This window comes from Trachymyrmex septentrionalis, unplaced genomic scaffold, assembly GCF_001594115.1.
Source record: "Trachymyrmex septentrionalis isolate Tsep2-gDNA-1 unplaced genomic scaffold, Tsep1.0 scaffold9, whole genome shotgun sequence".
In the NCBI taxonomy this organism is placed as follows: Eukaryota; Metazoa; Arthropoda; class Insecta; order Hymenoptera; family Formicidae; genus Trachymyrmex; species Trachymyrmex septentrionalis.
The window spans coordinates 3900153-3920564 of record NW_017306091.1 but is presented as its reverse complement, the minus strand read 5'-3'; the positions used below and the strand labels follow the sequence as shown (position 1 = coordinate 3920564).

Here is a 20412-nt window from a genome sequence, read left to right as displayed (position 1 = left end):
ATATATATATATATATTTTTAGAAATGTTGTATAAAATTTCAGTTTATGACAAAAAATTTTTCGAACATATGCTTGCGTTTGATTTGAATTTTCCAGATTACGAGATTACACTTTAACTATGCTTTTCCGGACTGTTGCGTAGAAACTATATAGTAAGTAGAACATGTTTTCTTCCAACAATGAAAGTGAGAACTGACGAATACGCCTGCGACAAGCTCGACTATACCTACCTAATTACAGACGTTTGCAACGATCGATCGGCTATGTAACAACTGTACTTTATCATATATGTATTTATATTTAAATGTATTTGTTTTTCCCCCCATTCAAGCAAAGTCCAGCACGAGATCAATTATCGAATAAAAGCAAAGATAAATTTAAATTAACTGTATAGATGTAAGATATATGTGTCCTGGCAGATATCCAGGAACGAACTGTCGGCGAAATCTTAAACTTGTTCTCAGGGCCGTGTTTATAAGGCTTTCGCAATGTGTTTATATAATACAACAACTAGAGAGAATTTCATATATGTGTTTTTTATTTGCTCCAATTTTTAATAATTGAATATTTAGATGTAGAGAATAGCAATAGACTAAATAAACATATGTTAGAAATATATTATGTAGAAATATGTTAGAAGTATGTTATGTAGAAATTTTAATAAATCGGTATCGATTTGCTATGAACCCTAAATGCCTTGCAGTTTATTTAAAAAATACAAAGTATATAATGCATACTACAATATATTTTATGACTGAAAATGATTTTAATGTTAAATGAATTTTAGTAAAAACATTATTCAAGTTGTTATAAGTAAAAGATAGAATGAAGAAATGGCCTTATTTTAATGTCTTGTCGTACATTAAATATATATCTACTGGATAAAGATAAAGAAAGATAAAATAAATAAAAATATTAGATTATTTTAAGTTTTTACATATCGTTTGTATCTTATTTTGAAGAGTTATTAAATTAAATTAAAAAATATATTTAATAAGAGACATTTTAAATTTTATTTCGAGAAAAAAAGTCAGTATTAAAATCTAGAAATTTAAGGGTAAATAACGCTTCAATTATTGTATTATAGAATTTTAATAAGAACAATAAATAAATTATATAAATCAGGAAAATTCAATAATAATAATTAATATTAAGGCAAAAGCATACGGGAGACAAAATATTGGCAAGCTTTTAGAGGTTGGTAGTACTGTTAAACCGTTCAATAGTTATATCCTTATATAATTGTACATGCCATCAAAATTATTTTTTTATTCATCATTTCATGTGTATATTCACTCAAATAAGAAGTATACTCACTCAAAAAACGGATCAAAGTTTAATATAATTTTGTAACATTTTTTAATAGCGACAACACAGCAAAATATCATTATATTAGGATGAATAATAATTCAAATTAAAACTCAAATATTTCTCTTAACAACCAGCAGAACAAAAAAAAGAATTACAAAAAAGATTTAAGAAATGACAGATGTTAAAGGATAGATTTTAAAAAATAGAAAACAAATTTTATTGCGCTGATCAGGAAAATTTGCTATCTGGTACAAAATTTTATGGTATTTTTAAGCTCATTCATTTTCCAACAAATCTGTATTTTAAACATTTTTTGACAATTTTTTTATACTATAAAAAAGAAATGTTTTTTTTTTTGTAAAATCTGTAACTTAAAAATAAATTATTATAGAGAACTTTATCAGAAGAAAAATTAAAGTATAAACTTTAAATTTTAAAACTTTTTTATTTTTCTCATCTTATCTTAATCTTTTGAATAAACGCCTACATCGAAGAAGTCTGTTATGCATGTTAATGTCTCATCATATAACTGTTTAAAATAAAAGTTGTAATTTTAATATAGATGTAGGGAACGGAAAATTAGAAAGAGAAGGGGAAAAAGTGAGATAGTGGAGGTAGAGGGGAGAAGAGTGAGAGGTGGAGAGAAAGGAAAAGAAAGGGAAAGGGGGAGGGAAGGAGGGAAGGAGGGAGGGAAAGATAAAGAGAGAATTATATAAACTGATATAGTATAAAACGTGTATATTGTGACTCGCAACTGTAAATATTGTTGTCCGTTTTTAATTTTATTTATACCATCAACTTTACAATGTACATGTTTTACATTGTATCATTTTATATAATTTTATCTAGAGTTTATACTGCGTTATTATTCTCCTACATACGTAATTCTGAGGTCTTAATCTCCATGAGACCATCAACATATTAACTGGCCATCGGAAAATGTATATGAGATAAACTAAAGATTCCTACATGCGCGGATCGCATAACAAAACTCATTGGTTTTCATGACTTTGTGTAATTATATTGTTATACAATATAATTATGCTAATTACATGAACATTATATTATATATAAAGAATAATTATGGTGCTATTATATAAAATTTTTTTAAGCAATAAACGACGAATTATTGTATATAAAAGTATTTTGATAATTTTTATTTTTACAAAAGCTGAGTTTGTTAGAGGGATAATATTTGTTATAAAATAATAAAAAAGATAAAATTTTATTTATCCGGTCGTTGCTCATAACTCCTGCTTACTACAACGCTTCAAATTTCTTCCAATTTGTTTTAAAGATAAATTAGTAGCTGTAGTAAGTACTTATCTCCAAGATTTATTTCAAAATATAAAATTGAGCGCATGCGTAGACAGAGTATGACTTTTATCTTTAAAGCTAAAAGCCGGTTCAAGATTTCAGACATTTCCGATGAAAATAAAAATCGGAGTGTAATGTTAAAATAAAAGTCGTATGTAAAATAAAAGTCGAATGTAATGTTTACACTTCTTTTACGTTCCGTTGTTTTAATTTTCGTCTCCTAAAAACTTCATTTATGCTTCTACTACTCTTACATTCGACTTAGGCTTCGATTTTTATTTTCATCAAAGACTGAAAGAATTTTAAACAATTCAATTCTTAAAAAATTGTGGATCCAAGCATCAACGATGAGATACTATTAAAGACGGACGATCCTTTGAATGACTGTTTATATAAGTGATTAAGGATCGGTTGTTCCATTTTCGGATAAACTATGTGGTAATTTATTTACTGGATAAACAAAAGAGTAAAAGAATAAGAGAGTAAGACAGTGAGCTAAAGTTTATCGAAAGGTGGAACAATCTAACCTAAGAGTAAGAAACTAATAATAGTACTAATTTTATAATTTATTAGTTTTGTAGACATGTATATATGATTAAAACTTAATATATACATATAAATTCGATTTTTATTTAAAACTGTAATTTTAATGTTATTGTCCAAGTGCATTTGACCATCAATGCACTATTAAATTTATTTTTATTATATAAATGCTACATAAATAAGTATGCATACTTGTAATGCTATAATATTTTATATATTGCCGCAAAATTACAATGTTTTTCTCTACAATTATCATCTCTATATAATAAGTAAATATATATCAATTGTAATTAATCAGTTATATCAATTGATGATGTTCTTTAATTATCCTTGGACTCCTCGAGTCTTACTGATCACGAAAATTTATTTAAGGCTAGCTGTCTTTAATGGTATCTTGTCGACACAATGAACCACAATGCTCAGACGTGAGAAGATATTATTATTTATACTATTATTACTAGATTGATAAGTCCGAATCTCCTCATGCAGACGCTTTAATATATGTACAAAGCGTAACTGATAAAAAATATGATAAGGATAAATTTAAAATCCCATAATTCATTTTTCATCAATCAGTGGTTGATGTTAAAGTATCAGTGTCTGCATAAGGATCCGGGCTAAAGGCTATAACACATAAAAAAAATGTAAATATAGTAATAAACAAAAGTAGTAAGATGTTAGTAGTAAACAAACTAACGTTTTGAATTTGTTACTGCTTATGTCATTATCTTTATGGTCTTATTATTTTATTTTATTTTATTTACTATAATTAGCTGATTTGTTTAGGGCCATATGACACACAGAAAAACTAAGCACGACTGCCGCACACTTTTCGTAAAGCTAAGTTAAGATGTGTGGTAAGTAATAATTTTTTAATGGGTTATATTATATTAGATTAATTTAAAAATTAATTTTCTCGAGATCTTTAAAAAATCATTAATTTATTTAAAGTACAAAAATATCAAAAAGCATACAACAAAAAACACAAAACTATTATTTTGATAAAATAAATACATAATGAGAACAGAAAGTAAATTTAATCTTTCTTCATTATAAATCACGCTTCGCTAGGAATTATCGATCTTGTCTGATTTTAAATCATTTATAAAACATTATTTCAAAGCCTAACTATAAAAAAATTTTTTCAAAAATTTATTATAGGTTATAACTCATTCAGCATTAATCTGGAGGCATGGTAGTGTCTCGGCGCTAAGTCAAGCGGTACCATAATATGGCACTTCTCTTTTACAAATTACTTTTGTATGAAATTTTTTAATTTACTCTAGAATTTTGCGAAGTTTGTAAAAAATTTTAAAATTTGTATGCGTATAACTTTATAAAAAATCTTATTTAAGATTAGATCTTATTTAAATAAACAATCTAAAAACTAAAGATTTCAAGCATTTTGGACCATTTTATTATGATCATTTTTAATAAAGTTGCACTTTTTTTAAAATTGTTTATTTTTATAATGCAAAGTAAATGATCTTTTAATTTTTTGGCGTAGTATATATTATTATTAATACTTATACCAAAATTCCAACTTTTGTTACATAAATTTCTTTATGCTATACATGTAATATTCATAATTCTTTATCCTCCTTTTCACTTTCTTTATGCGCGTTAGATTAAAGTGCAAAACATACAAATCTTCAAAATTTATATTATTAAATTGTATTATGTTATTTGTGTATCGTATATGCTATTCGTAACATAATTTACATATATATAAATGCATATGTATAAAGACAATGTTATATTATTAAACGACCATTATACACACCTTATGTTTTATCGTATAGTAAACACAAATATTAATAATATATAGAATAATAATATCTAATAATATACCAACAGCTCAGTTTAGCATTATAAATACATTATACCAATTTTGTTAGTAATTAAGCAGAACGAAACTTTATTGTCCGAGCAACTAATTTATGACGTATTGTGCTGAAACGCCATTAGAAAGCAATACGACGTTTGTAACGACTTTTTTTTAACATTGTACAAAAAATTTGTTTATTATATTATACCTATTACTATCAATATAAAACACCTGCATTTGCGCGTTGACAACGATTAATTAAATTTAATTAATAGATAATTATTTCTTATATATAGAATAATCGAGTAGAGTAGAGAAAGTTTCTGAAATTTTGAAAAGAGAAAACTATCTTATTTTAAGTCGACAACCCTGATTTTGTACAACATCTTATAAATGATACAATAGCATACTAGATAATTATATAAAAAAACTTGTATTCACACATTTGTTTTTAATCAATCAGAGATGTTGCTTTGCAATTGTTAACTGTCCGCCTCGACACCGCTATCGCAAAAGTCCACTAAGCAGCGTATTGCATCGTCGGGCAAAAGTCTAAAATTTTATAAAATGTTACTTTTTTTCGTTTCTACTTGAGATTTTCATTTTTATTAATATTATCGCATTAATTTTTTTCTCATTAATATTAGTTAAATGTTAAAAATACTTTATTTGTATATTTTTTCGTCGAAGATAGTATCTTCATATATTACCTACTGTGAATAATTTCGGAATTTGATAATATTCTTGAGGCTTCCACGGGTGCTTTCTATATAAAGATTATGCGTTCCGTGGATTTTCTCCGTGTCTAGTCATCCATTCTTGGAATGGTTTCGTGAACCTTGCAGTCCACTTCACCAGGGCGAGAAGCTGTCTGATACTCGAGGAGCAGTATCTGGACACGGAGGAAACCCGCGAAACGCAATTTCGGAATTTATTTACCTTAATAAGACGTTGCCTAACAACCAGTATGGAGGCACAGATTTTTCGCGATAGTTGCACCTCTGCGCGTGAATTATTCGTGAGGCTGCTTGCCCCGCTGAAACCAACGGCATGGCAGACGGGAACCTGTTCAAATTAAAATATTTATTGCCAAGTAATGTAAAAAATCCAATATTTTATAATCTTATTCGAATTACTAAGAAATGTTTAATGTAAAATCTGAAATAAATTGTCAAATAAAATTTTATTTTGCCGTCCCACTGAGAAATGACAATGGAATCGACATCGAATCGAAATTATCAAATCAACGTCGATTCGACATCGATTCCATTGTCATTTCTTAGTGAGGTGTATCTTTAGTAGCTCACCTCGCATCCAAAAATCTAATCTGCATGTAAAAAATGCGTAATTAATTAGCAATAATGTAATTGTATACATATATCTATATACATTTGCTATTGCAACTTAATAGGTCAATATTTATAGTTCTTATTTCAAGAGTGGTTAAGTAATGTCTTAAGATGCTAATGGCTTTATGATTCTTCTATACTTAAAAATTTAAAAATAAGAATTGACTATAAATACCGGCCTTAAACATATTCATCAACTTTTTTGAGAGTGGACAATGTAATTACAAATTTTAATCAGTATTTTTAGTAATAGCTAATAGCATATACTAATTAATTGTGAAATATAAGTTCCAATTATGTTTACGTAACATTATTGCGTAAACATTATTTATATAATTTTATTGTGTACTTACTTTATTTTTGGTTTTTTGCAAAGTCCAGTGTCTACCATATACGGATAAATGGTAGTGAATTTGATTAAAGATTTTCCTTTGGTGGATGTCCGTAGTTCCTCGCTGATTGATTCCATAAGTCCTACAATATTTGTTCCAATAAAATTAAGAATTTAATACCTCTTGTGCATAAAGAGCAATTAAAATCGAGCTAAATATAAAATAGCTTGCCTCTAACTGCAAATTTTGAAGCACAGTAGGGAACTAAATTTGGAATACCACCAATTCCAGCCAGTGACGAGAGCGCAACTACATGGCCGTGATTTTTTTCGATCATGCTTGGTAGAAATGCTTGTAGCATCTAAAAGTAGCAAAAACAATAGAATTCAAATACAAGAAATGTCAATAGTGAATAATGACTTGTTTGTGAAAAGTGGTATGTTGCTCTATGTTTAGAAATGATAGTATCAAGTCACTTTATGTATTTACTATATACGAGTATATTAAAATAAGCTGACAGTTTTAATTACGTTTTCATTTAAAGTTTAAGTAATTATTATTAATTTGTGTAAACTTAATGATCAAACATTTACAAAATTTGTTAAATGCAATATCAATATAAACAATAAATGTTATGTTAATATCAATGTAAACAATAAATATTATAATTTAAAGAAGTTACTATATATTTAATAAACTTTTTGTAAATTTTAAAGAAATATTTAAAGGATGTCTTGTGCATAAGTCTAAATTATGGATCGGGAGGGATTACATAAACATATTTTAAATATTTTTTAATTATTTTTAATTATTACCATAATTATTTTCTGTTAAATTTCTTTAATGTATAATTATTTTTATACTAATGGTGTCAAAATTCACATTACTTTAGCTCATATAATGTACTAGTATACTAAATACAACCTACTAGAGGCTAGTTGTACTGTTTTCAGATAAATTATGTGATAATTTATCTAATGGATATATTAATAAAAGAGTAAAAGAGATAAAGTATGAATAAAGAGAGAGTAAAAGAGTAGGCTCAAGTTTATTGAAAGATGGAACAAGTTTAAAAGTTTTAAGAAATTATTAAAGAAGAGGTAACGTTGCGACTCATAATTAGAATTAGACCAGTAATTAGGACTGTCAGGTTGATATATACAAATTTTTTTATTTTTACACCTATATGTATATATTTAAGTAATTTATGTCAGTTCTTTAACTTACCCAGAAATGAGCCAGCACGTTAATGTCGAAGATTCGTTTAATTTCATCGGTGGTATGATCGAGAAATGTATGGCAAGGCATTATACCAGCATTGTTAACTAAAATAGTGACGTTGCCAACTTCCTGCTTGACTCTTTCGGCTACGCTGAAGACATGCTCTCTGTTTGACACGTCGCATCTGCGAAGCAAGCAATCATTCCTGAATTTTCCTCGAACGCTTTTCGATCGAACGTTTCACTATTATGTTTCTCTCGATTTCATTGCATTTTGTAAAAGAGTAAACGATATAAACGTACTGATATGCGTATGCTGCAGCTGTTCCAGTTTTCTTTATCTCATTCACCGTCTCTTCATTTGATTCTTGATTCACATCCCAGCAAACTACTGTTGCGCCTAATGATGCATAACGAAGAGCTAACTCTTTCCCAATACCATGGCCAGTGCCTGTTATTTGTAAAAACATAGTAACTTAGAGAGTATAGAATTATCGCACTTTTAACATCTTTCTTTCGCAAATTAATTCATAAAGAATCTTCTTCTAGATATAAGTATTAAATTTAATTTATCATCAATTTATAATGTAACCATACATGTATTATATACAGATTGAAAATAAATGTATTCTAATTTTTATTCATCTTCTCTATAAAATAAATTTTTAATTATTCTTTATAAAATAAATTATATCTTATATAAAAATAATTATATAAGAATGATATGCAACTTTAAAGCGCAACTTTCAATTTAATAAAAAACGCATTAATTATTTATGTCTGTACGATTTATGTAATAAAACATTCGAATTAGATATATACCAGAACAATCTCACCAGCTACGCTTTTTTCTTCTGCTGGAACGAAAAATTTATACACGCTTTCGCAAATGTAATATAGAATCTTCAAAATAAGTAGCAAAATGTCCGCAAGGACCAATGCGCCATTGTATGCTTTTACCATAGCTGCTCGCTATTCTGGCCTGCAAAAACGAAATCTTTGTTTCATTCAGAGACATAAAATAAAAAGTTTATCATTTGTTCTGATAAATTTTTTTCTTAGCACAAAAAATTTGTATTTTTTAAAGTAGTATTAAAGAGACTTTATTAAAAAAATATTAAAAATTAATTGTCATAATGCGTCTTTTTATTTATATACGCGTTCAGATTTTTATTTAGGTACATAAAGAATATTTTATTTTTTATTTTTATTCCTTAAGAAGAAATAATAATATAATAATATAATAATCTTTCTTTCAGTCTTATTAATATAATATAATATAATCTTATTAAATATCTACCTTGTATACAGAAAAAAGCATGAAATTATTTTCTTAAATTATTTATTCAATTTTTTGCATATTTGTAATGACAAAACGATTTTATAATAATTCTAAGCTTGATCTTGATTGAAGTATGTAATTAGCATTGAAGCAAAGCAATTTATTAAAATATGTATCTACGTGCATTATATAATGCTTGTTCTTGTCTACGATGAACTATATCAAATACAATAACGAGCGTACTGAGAGTTATTTATATTCTCATGAATAAAACTGCAGCGTATAATTATTTTGTAACAGTTTTTATTTGCGTATTATTTCTCTTAAAATTGTACCTTATTGTACATTATTTATGTCCATTATTTTGAAAGAATAACCATGTTTTATAATAATCAGAACTGGGACATACACTTGAAATACTTTTATTGAAGAAGTTTTTATTTGTAAAACAGTTATATTTTGTATTTTGTATTTCTGCGGAGCACATAAAAATATTTTATATTTTATATTTAATAGGAGTATATAAACAGTTTTATATTTTGTATTTCAAATACTATAAATTATAAGATTGATAATCGATCTTATTATTTAAATTACAAAATACTTAAAAAAACTTTCGATCTTTCGATTTAATCTTTCGATTTTAAATACGTATTGTGTTCGTAATTGCAATACGATATATACAATACACTTGTGCAAATAATGTTTTCAAATATATGCCCAGTCCTGATAATAATTTGTGAATTATGTAAAAATATGACGCAATATATATGCATATATTTACGCAATATGTAAATATGACGTTATTAATAAAAAATAAGGTTAAAATTATATGCAATTATATTGTAAATTAAAATTTAAATTAAATTTATTTTGTTATCAGATATTTAATTTCTTACAAGCAGAAATGATTTCTTGGATAATGATCTGATATCGAGATAATTGTTGAACGTTTTTATGAGAACATCACGGAAATATTACGTCTAACTTATACTTCTTACTGTGAAAATATTAAGATTTAGAAATAATTTAATTTAGTAAGGATAATAAAGTATTATTTTATTAGATGCAAAGAAGATAATTAATACTTTCTTACTGCAGTCTTCATACTATAAGATAAGATGTATGTATTCGATTTTCTGATTAGAATTGGAAGGAATTAGGTTACTGCAGTTATTGTGTAGGTAACAAGTACTGATTACGTGACACGTTGTGCGTGTTAGTTGACAGCACACGATACGAATGAGATCATTCTTCTTCAGTTCCATTGATAGTTATAAGCACAAGTTAATTTTAATTTAATTTATTCTGTGCTCGATTCTTTTCTGTAATTTTTTTTTTCAATTATTAATATTTCTCATTCTTCGAAGAGAACATAATATTTACAACATGTGTGAAACAAAAACAACATAATAAGTTCATCTTTACATATATAAACGTACGTATTTTTTATTAATTAAAAAAGTATATGCGTTTATATTCTATTATTGATTCCGATAATGATTCTGATAAATTTGCATAATATATAAATATCTTAAATAACAAGATAAAGAACTCTTTCTACAATACAAATATTTGCACAATATAATAATTTGTGCTACATGACAAAAGTTTTGCACTTGTATTATCATCTATAAATAATAGTACTTTATATCTTGATTTTAATTTTTTAACATTTTATTCATCCGCTAACAAGTAATAAATTGGAGTAATAAATTGCTTTCACTTTGATGGTGTAAGTTACTTTGTTTACATGTGCATATCAAGGTGCATACTTCAGTCAAAGTCAACTTTAGATAATCAAATTTGTCATGAATCAAAATCACGTTTTTTTGAGTTGACTGATAAGGAAATGTAGAAAATTAATCTCACGGTTAATCACACGGTCGCGAACGTTTTAAAATGCCAAGGCCGTATGATGGCACGACACGTTTAAACAACGTCAAAATGGTAATCTTTTGGAATTGACACAGGAGTATTTAACAAACGTGTTTTTGGATCATTTGTCAGTAAAAACATCTGTTGCATATCAAGTTAAGCATTTTGTATATACTATATGTATCTATTATTTAATGTGCATTTTCTTGATTTCCATTACAAGCATTTACAATTTATGTTTGTGAAAAAAGTCTGTATAGAAGTTAAAATATTAAACATAATTAACAGATTTCTTATTTTCCAACTATTTGAGCATGTAATGTTGCAACTTTTACAATAAATACTTTTATTGCCTTATAGAAAAGTTATTTTTATCATATCTTATTTGTAATAATAATAATTTATCAACGAAGTCAATTCATTATTATATAGCAAGAAATGACAACTTATATAAGTATAAATATACTTACAATATAACACTTCGTATTAATGTATAAGCTTATTCGTTATATCTATTTATTTATTGTATTTTACTATTAGTTAATATTTTAATTTATATTACTTTGTTATTAGTTAATATTTCAATTTATTAGTTAATATATTATGGACTTTTTGTTTTTTTTATTATACGTAAAGACATTCGGTTTTACTATCTCTTTATTTTATAGTATATATATCGTTTTCATGACGTCAATAAATTTTATGTTATCATATACATTTTATCATATACTTATTATTTATAATACAAAACGATACTATTCTGTCAAGTTCTTGGAACTTTTTTTCAAGAATTTTTCAAATGATTATATTCGATTAATATATTCTATTAATATATTCGAAAAAAAATGCAGTTGTCGGAATATATATTGAATAATTATTGTCCATCAGAGCAGCATTTTTTAATAAATATTTCAATTTGTTCAGGACAGTAATGAATCAAAAGATTATCTTTCTACTAGCTAAAATGATTTAGTTTGTTGGTTTCTGAATCATTTTTCTGCCATCATGATTTCTGCCATCATCTGTTTAGACTATTTAGAAACGATTAGTTAGAAACAAAATCTTTTTTCCCTTCCTTCTATCTATTATTAGAAAGAGAATCTTTTTATTACTACATTATGGAAATTCGTAATATTGATAAAGTTCCAAAAAGAATAAAAAAATTTAAATTAATTTAGTAAAATGTGTGTGATTATATGATAAGGTTTTCTTTTTTTTACAATCGCATAATCGAGAAGTATTATAAAGTCGATATTACATTTTTAGAATAAGAATTACTAACAATAAGATAAAATATTTTGTAAGATTTACAATTTCTTTATTTTTAAAAGATTAAACGTCTAAATCTCTTATGTCCGTTTCAACCAATGTAGATTAACTTTAAACTCGGTTTAACTTACTCTTCGTCTTTTTCTAAAAATTAGAAAAAGACGAAGAGTAAATTGAACCGAGATTGAAGTTAATCTACATTGGTGCAAACGGGCATTAATCTTTGAAAAATATGATACTGTTTTTAGTTGCAAAAATTTTATTTTATTTGTATATACTTCTAATCCATCTATACATTTTCAGAAAGAGAGAGATCACCGATTATTATAAAAAAAAAGTATCATAAGAATGTAAAAATGCAAGCATAAGTGCCAAATTCAAGATCTGCTAAAATTAAAATATCGAAAAATATAAAATTAACTCTTTTTTTTTTATATAATTTTACATTTGTAATTTTACAATTTTATATTTATAGGAATAGAGAAAAAAAATAGATTTTTCAAAATCTATTAGATAGATTTCGATATTTTGTTTGAGTAAATTGTTATTGATCGTAAAAAAGTAAATTTAAATCGTGTTCAATTCTATTTAATTACTCACCCTTGTTAGTGAGAATTTTTTTTTTAAATTCGCCACAATGCACGAACGCGAATAAATTTTGATGTTCAAGTTACGAACCGTCGCCGTTCGCGTACGGATCGCGACTAACTAACCATGGCTATAGCCTTCTCTGACCGTTACCAACATATGAATTTTCTGTTACTACCACAGCTAGCTGGCGCATCGCGAGCGCGTGTATCAGACTATAAGACGACCGCAACCATTATCAGAGTGCAGTAGAAACAGCTATTAAAGCAAGTCGTCTCTGGGTGGGTGGCCGTTCGTACTTCCGCCAGTGTATTGTCGTAGAGCTAGAGCAACCTAGAGTCCAAGTAAAATTATTACAGCCGGTAGCGTAAGAGTAGAGAAATTGAAGTCGTGACAGTATTTCAGAGTATTCTTTCGTGTCTCGAATGTTGTCTGAAATCGCAACGTCGAGATAGTCACGCGCGATTTCCCCGTATATTCACAATGTAATTTGAGAGAGAGAGAGAGAGAGAGAGAGAGAGAGAGAGAGAGAGAGAGAGAGAGAGAATTTTTCCAATTTTCTTACTCAGTCCTATCTAGAAAACAAAACGGATTATATTGTTTATGAATTTACGAGAAAATTACGCGACTATATTTCGACTGCAGTCTCAATGTTTCAGGCAACATTCAAGACACAAAATTTTCCCTATCATTTATGATCGTGTTGTGAAAAATAAATATAATCAAATATGAAATGTGATTTTTTTAATGTTCACTTCAACTAACATAGATTAATTTTAATCTCAGTTTAACTTTACTCTTCATTTTTTTTTAATTCTAAGAATTAGAAAAAAATAATAAATAGTAAATTGAATTAATATTGTGGTTAATACTACATTGGATATGGAACTGGATCTAACAAAAATTTTTAAAGATACTTTCAAAAACCTGTTGACCTTGACTTGACTTCATAGAAGTTCGTATCAAGGATGAAAGTGAGTTGGACTGAGTAGAACGCTGTAGTTGCTCATTAAATGAATTCAGCACACTTCTCAGAAAGTACTCGATCAACGATTCTTTAATATAATTTATTCTTACGTTTTCGTTAAATTTAACAAAAACGAATCATAATAGACGTACTAATTATCACTGAGTTGAATGTAGCATCCAAGAGAATTTGTTGGTCTTTTATCTTTGATACGTAAACCTATTATAATTATAATTTGGTACTATCTGGCTGAATGAGACTTTTTGTCATTTGTCAAACATTCTATAGCAACGTTAACTGTTTATACAATTTATACATCACAAACAGGTTTCTAAAAATGCTCTTTAAAAATTGATTAATAATAAATGATTGTATAATAAATACTTTTTTCTACGCCTATTATTCCATTCATTTCTTTATACGCATCTATATACGCATCTCATATTCCAAGTATTCTATATTTATTTTTAATAAATTTGATCATTTAAAAATTGATCTATTAATACTACGAAAAATTTGACTATGTAATTACTAGGACTATATATAAAGTCTAACTACTGTCTAAGTACTTAGTTTGTTGTGATCAAGAAAGTAATATTAAATTTAATTAAGACATTTTCTTTCCAAAATGTAATATAATATTAATTAAATTTATGATAGTTTAAACATAACTCGATTTCTATTAATAATTCTTTAAATAATAGTGTGGTGTATGTATAAATTTTCTGAGTAATAATAAAATGATAATACCAAAAATAATGTATAAAAAAATATATAATGTATAGAAGAATATATAATAGAAATTTAATTTAGCATAATTTGTACATATTGTAAGAGCAATTTGCGATATAATACCAAATACAGTCAGGCCATTTTTTAACAAATAATTCGAAATCAACAAGTTTCCGAAATATCAACGTTTTACATAAAAATAGACAAGCGAAACATATTCTTTGTGATACAAAGAAACTTTATAAAAGGAATTTTTAACATATTTTACATTAGCAACTTATATTTTAACTTATTTATTCTTCACTGCTGAGTAAAATTTAGTTTGAAAAGTAAATATAAATATTAGCACAAACAAATTACTAGAGATATAAATATTAGCACAAACAAATTACTAGAGTTGGCAAACATTACTTTTCAGTTACTTTGTTATTACTTTCTATAGTAAACAATTTGATGACGATATTGCAATTTTTTATGATGGTAACGCTAATTAACTAAACGCTAAGGTTGTGCTAACGTTAGAAAAGCCACTTTGGAAAGTAATTTGTCATTACTTACTTACTTAACGTTGCTTACTAAAATGTAGTAAGTACCGTGTAACGTTACTCGTTACAAGTAACGCGAGTAAAAGTAACGCGTTACAAATTAATAAAAAAAGAAGTTATTTTTATCAATAACGAATGATTTTTTTCAACCCGTTACAAGTAACGATTAATTTTTCTAACTCTGATATTATCATTACTGTCATAAAAAATTCACAGTGTTATTATTAAATCGTTATTACAACAAGATAACAAAGGAACGGGGTTACAAGTACGCGTTACTGCCAACTTTGCATATTATATTTTTATTTATTAAGCGCTTTTATTGTATTATACATACATTTATGTCATATGTTTTTTTTCATCGAGATTTATTGATTTTTATTGTTCTTGTATCTTTGTATATTTAAATAATATTAATGATTTTATCCTTTTAAGACTTACTTAAATTACTTCTTTAAATTACATTTCTTGTAACGCAGCAAGAGTATCACGCAAAATGTTTCATCATCTCTTTAAATTATACTTTATAATAAAGTTTTTATGAAAATCACGTAATTATTATCAATAAAAAGGCAAGGCATGATTCAGAGAATGTAAAAACGTAATCTTTATTATCGGAAAACATTAATTTATTCTGTAATTCTTTTAATAATCTTTTAATTTTCGATTCAGCATCTAATAATATCAATATTATATAAAATATTTTATATAATTATAATTAAAATATAAAAATTCTTAAAACGCAAATTTAAGATGAACAGATGTTATCAATTCATTTGTTAATTACACTTCTATATACACGTAAATGATAAAAAATTCTATTTTGCTGTCTAATATTTAAATGTTCAATAAGAACGTGAAAACAGAGATTTTTGGAAAATTTTATTTGAAAAAAAAAGATTCTTTTCTTACAGTAAGTTTCTACTGTAAGTTGTCGATATAAAAAGGAAAATAAGGTTTTTTAAAGACGTTCACTTTATTTGAGACAATAAAATCTTGATCTTGAGGTATGTTTTGCGAAAGATAATTTAACACAAATAAAATGAAATAGTGAATAAAATTTTTTATTCTATAGTCGCATTATCACGGAATAAAAAATTGTAGCCGAAAGATAATTTAACACAAATAAAATGAAATAGTGAATAAAATTTTTTATTCTATAGTCGCATTATCACGGAATAAAAAATTGTAGCCTGTATAATATTAAAATATGAATTAGTGACTTAAGAGAATAAGTTATTAAAAGATTAAAATTTAATTTTCACTTAATGATGCATGTGTCACATCTCAAAGCAATACAAAGATATGTTTTATGGATTGGGGTTGATTATTATGTCTGAGTACCGATGTTGATAACACTAAATTTATCATTTGCAGACGTATCACAGTATCTATGCTTATTACTTTTATAAAATTTGTCGTTTAATCGAATTATTCATTGGATTTTTATATTGTCTGATATAAATTCGTAACATTTCCGGATTAAACATTTACAACTTGTTATTTTTGGATCTCGCACATTTTAATCAGTTCATTGGTGGACTCGAAACTAATGTTTTTTTTTGCCAAGACTAATAAAAGTAAATAATTTCGTATTTTATATGAAAATTTACCTATAAGGATTTTTTTTAATTGCTGGTGAAAAATCCAGTCAAAGAAAACATATAGTTGTGGCACGCTTACACACACACACACACACACACACACACACACACACACACACAGCTACTATGCCAGAGATTCGATTCCAGCAGGCCTATTCTGCAACTCTTGACGCAAATTTCGTCATCATTATAACGCTGTTGCGCAGTTTTTTCGTCATGATAAATTGAGTCCTTGAATTATCCATTTTTAATTAAATTTAAATAATCTTAATTAGGTATGTTAGATATGATATTTAATTTTTTAAATTTTTTACAGTGAAATATGTGTTTACTACATTATTGTCAAGTAGCCTGTATATTCATACATCTCCTCATATAACGAGATGTTTCACGGTATATAGTAGGATATATCAATGACGTACATGATCTAGCCGAAGATGGCTCGAAAAAGAAAATTAAATATATAATGTAACTAATTGTATTCATAATTTTTCTTGATATGTTAATTTATTATTGCACACTGAATACTGCGCTCTGCAACATTTGTCGTTCTCTCTTTTTTATTATTTGTATAAATATATATATTTTTAGTATTGATAGAGTATATCCGAACACGGCCTTAATACAAAACACGGAAGACATTTAAAATGAAAGTAGTGACAAAATAAAATGAGAACATAAAGTACAATTGATAGCGTAACAAGAAATATAAAAATTGAAAAAGATTTAATCGCATCGATAACAAACAACAAATTATGTAAAAAACAAAGATAGTAAAAATCTCCAGCAATCTTCTTCATGAAAATATATACTAGCGAAAAATATACTTGATATTCTTGCGAAATATACTTGTTGCAAAACGTTATCACCTGATGACGTTTCCTGATGACATTTAACAAATATTTTATATTTAGGGCCAAATAAATTTAATAATATTGTACATATCGTAGAGTCTATCTTTTGGATGCTAACTCTAATCAATGTAATGAGGCTATAGGTCAAGTATAATAAGTTATACTCGTCTTGTGCAAAAGATAATAGAATGATATTTTCGCCTTCATTGGATAAACAATAGCGTTTAAGCATACATATATTTACGTCATAAGTGTATAATCAAAATCATAATTTTCAAGTTGGTTTCTATAAAGCCCTAAATCAGACTACTAAATTGAGATTGAAGATTGAAGATTGAAATTTGGCCAATGAGGACAACGGAATTTTAGCTCCTATTATTTTGATTGGTCAAATTTCAATCTTTCAATTTTCAATCTCAATCTTCAATGCGTAATCTGATTCTGGCCTTACAGACAATGTATGTGCTTTAGATTGGCATTTATTTTACAGTCGATTCTTATATTTATTTGAAGTTTTACTGTCTTAAGAGATCATAAATTAGTTAGAGAGTATTGGTGTCTTAAGACATTACTTAAGATGATAAGAATAGATTACTAATACTGTCCTTAAACGCTTTAAAGTTTCAATATGCTCTAATTTTGCCGATTATTAGTAAGTTGATATACATATATTTTTTCTTTTAAAACAGTTTACAAATTGATAAATTCTAATAATGCATGCATGTATCATGTATTATAAGATTGTACATTTATGTATCGTAATTCGATTAAACATTTTGATGCTATATTTATTCTCCTATAGGAAAAAAAAGAGTTATATTGCACAACCAAGCTCAGGGCAGTGCTCCAATTTATTGATTCCCTTCGGTCGTAACATTTATCGATCGAAAAGCATACATCAGGTCTCTCATACAAGTAAACCTCCGAATAGAATGTCAAGCAATTTTTCTGTCGACATACCTTTATCCGTCTACAGAATGGTAAATATCACGATAGTAGCGTACGTCATTTACAAATTAATATTACATACACAATATTTCTTATATCTATACTTTTTGAAAAAAAACTTGCGAGAAATAGGAGAATCGCATAATCACTTTTTAAAAAAAAATTTGAGAAAATATTGTACTTTTTATCTTCATAGTAGAAAGTTAAAGAAAAGAGATACTAGTACAACAATTAAGAAATATTGAGATCACGTATATGGACTTGTAATATAATATAATGCTGACGCATTAATTAGAAATTAATATTAATAATAACTATATTAATTAATAATAACTATAGTATTTGTTTGATGATGAATAATAGCTTGTAAATGTTTGTTTCTTCTTCTCCAGGCAAATAACGCCTAGGCGTTTACTTGCGAGCTTTTAGGACTAGAGCTCTAGGGCGCCAAAGTACCAAGGACACTATAGCTTTACGAAAATGTAGGAATTACGTAATTTCATCGCATCTGCAGTGCGATTTCATAAAGAAACAGATAGTAGGTAACGATTATTGTTTAATAATAGTATACATTCTTTCTTAATAAGATATAATTAAAGATGAAGAAACATATTTGTCATTGATAAAATACTATTAATAATATATATCTTACCGATATATTTGTAAATTTAGTCAAAGACGCGTAAAAAGAGTTGTATTTATTGGAAAGGGAAATAAGAGCTAAATTAGAGATTACGAGTTCCTGAACAAAATTTACAAATGTATGGTCTTGTTTTCAGGGCAGTTCAAAATATAGTCGTATTCTACACACGCCGTGAAACATTTGTGGAAAGTTAAACTACGATTAAACTTCATTTTTTAATGCTTTTTATAAATGTTTATTGAAAAATATCATGTAAATATTTATTATATAATAATACTGATGATGGAACTGGAAAGGATACGAGCAGTAGGAGTCAAGCGCAGAAGATATATATATCTGTCGCGCAAATAATATATCTATGAAGTCGAGAACCGGTTTTTGAATAATTTATAGTAATGTTTGCGATATAGTTTGTGATTTGTGATCAGGGTGAGCGTCTTTATTTTCGGGATATTTAATTATAATCTTAAGATTTTTGACAAATTAGTTTTTTATATTCTCTATTTCGATATTTTCATTATTTCCTTTTTTTCGTTCATTTTTCTTTTTTCTTTTTCTTTCACTCTTTTTGGGCTTAATTCTGACATTTAAATTCTCGAGGTAGAGGAGCTCACCATGACAGGATAATTTTTATTCACAGTTTATGTTAGTTTATGTTGTCTCTGAAGAGGGCTCAAAAGTGAGCCGAGACATGTAAGCGCGTTTCATAGATATATTATTTGCGCGACGTCTTCTGCGCTTGACTCCTACTGCCCGTATCCTTTCCAATTCTTTGATTTATAAGAAGTCTTGATTAGTTTGATTTAAGTTTATTTGTAATATGGAAATACTGATGATATTTATTTCATGATATTGTACAAAGTATTATAATGTAAAAAATTTATAAAAATAAGAAGCAGATAAATTTCAATCATTTTATTGACTTATGTTTATTTATATTGACTTATATATGTATGTGTTATCAGTAACTTTTATAATGATATACAGAGTCAAGAGAGAGTGTTGTTTGAGAGTTTAGGATTACACAGTCACAGAAAATGCATAAACTGAAGCGATTTATTTCAATAGAAAAAAAGTGCCCATAAACCGCGTTAATCAAAAACTAGGTAGTGTCTGGTCGTTAGTTCGGAAGTTTGAAGGATTCGAAATGGAATTTTAGAGAAAAAAAAACCATAACTGTAATCTGTTGATTCGATTTAGA

The 20412-nt window shown here is 26.8% G+C and overlaps 2 protein-coding genes across 3 annotated transcripts in view; both read right to left on the bottom strand.

Annotated features, from left to right (window-relative positions):
• Positions 1 to 498, bottom strand: part of LOC108755637 (17-beta-hydroxysteroid dehydrogenase 13-like) — a 5411-nt gene extending 4913 nt beyond the window's left edge. The window contains exon 1 of the mRNA XM_018498752.1: positions 232 to 498. The gene's annotated coding sequence lies outside the window, so the exon portion shown is untranslated. The remainder of the gene's footprint in view (positions 1 to 231) is intronic.
• A 4580-nt stretch (positions 499 to 5078) lies between these two features.
• The window catches only part of LOC108755929 (short-chain dehydrogenase/reductase family 16C member 6-like), a 19699-nt gene continuing 4365 nt past the window's right edge, over positions 5079 to 20412 (bottom strand). The window contains exons 1-8 of one of the 2 annotated variants that reach the window (XM_018499367.1): positions 12931 to 13081; positions 8724 to 8883; positions 8205 to 8359; positions 7909 to 8086; positions 6913 to 7042; positions 6703 to 6823; positions 5940 to 6065; positions 5079 to 5552 (exon numbers count right to left, since the gene is read on the bottom strand). In XM_018499367.1, the coding sequence (XP_018354869.1) occupies positions 5483 to 5552; positions 5940 to 6065; positions 6703 to 6823; positions 6913 to 7042; positions 7909 to 8086; positions 8205 to 8359; positions 8724 to 8864 (921 nt within the window). In that variant the 5' untranslated portion in view covers positions 8865 to 8883; positions 12931 to 13081 and the 3' untranslated portion in view covers positions 5079 to 5482. Of the gene's footprint in view, positions 5553 to 5939; positions 6066 to 6702; positions 6824 to 6912; positions 7043 to 7908; positions 8087 to 8204; positions 8360 to 8723; positions 8884 to 12930; positions 13082 to 20412 lie in introns of those variants that run through there. The other variant, XM_018499369.1, reaches the window with a different exon arrangement.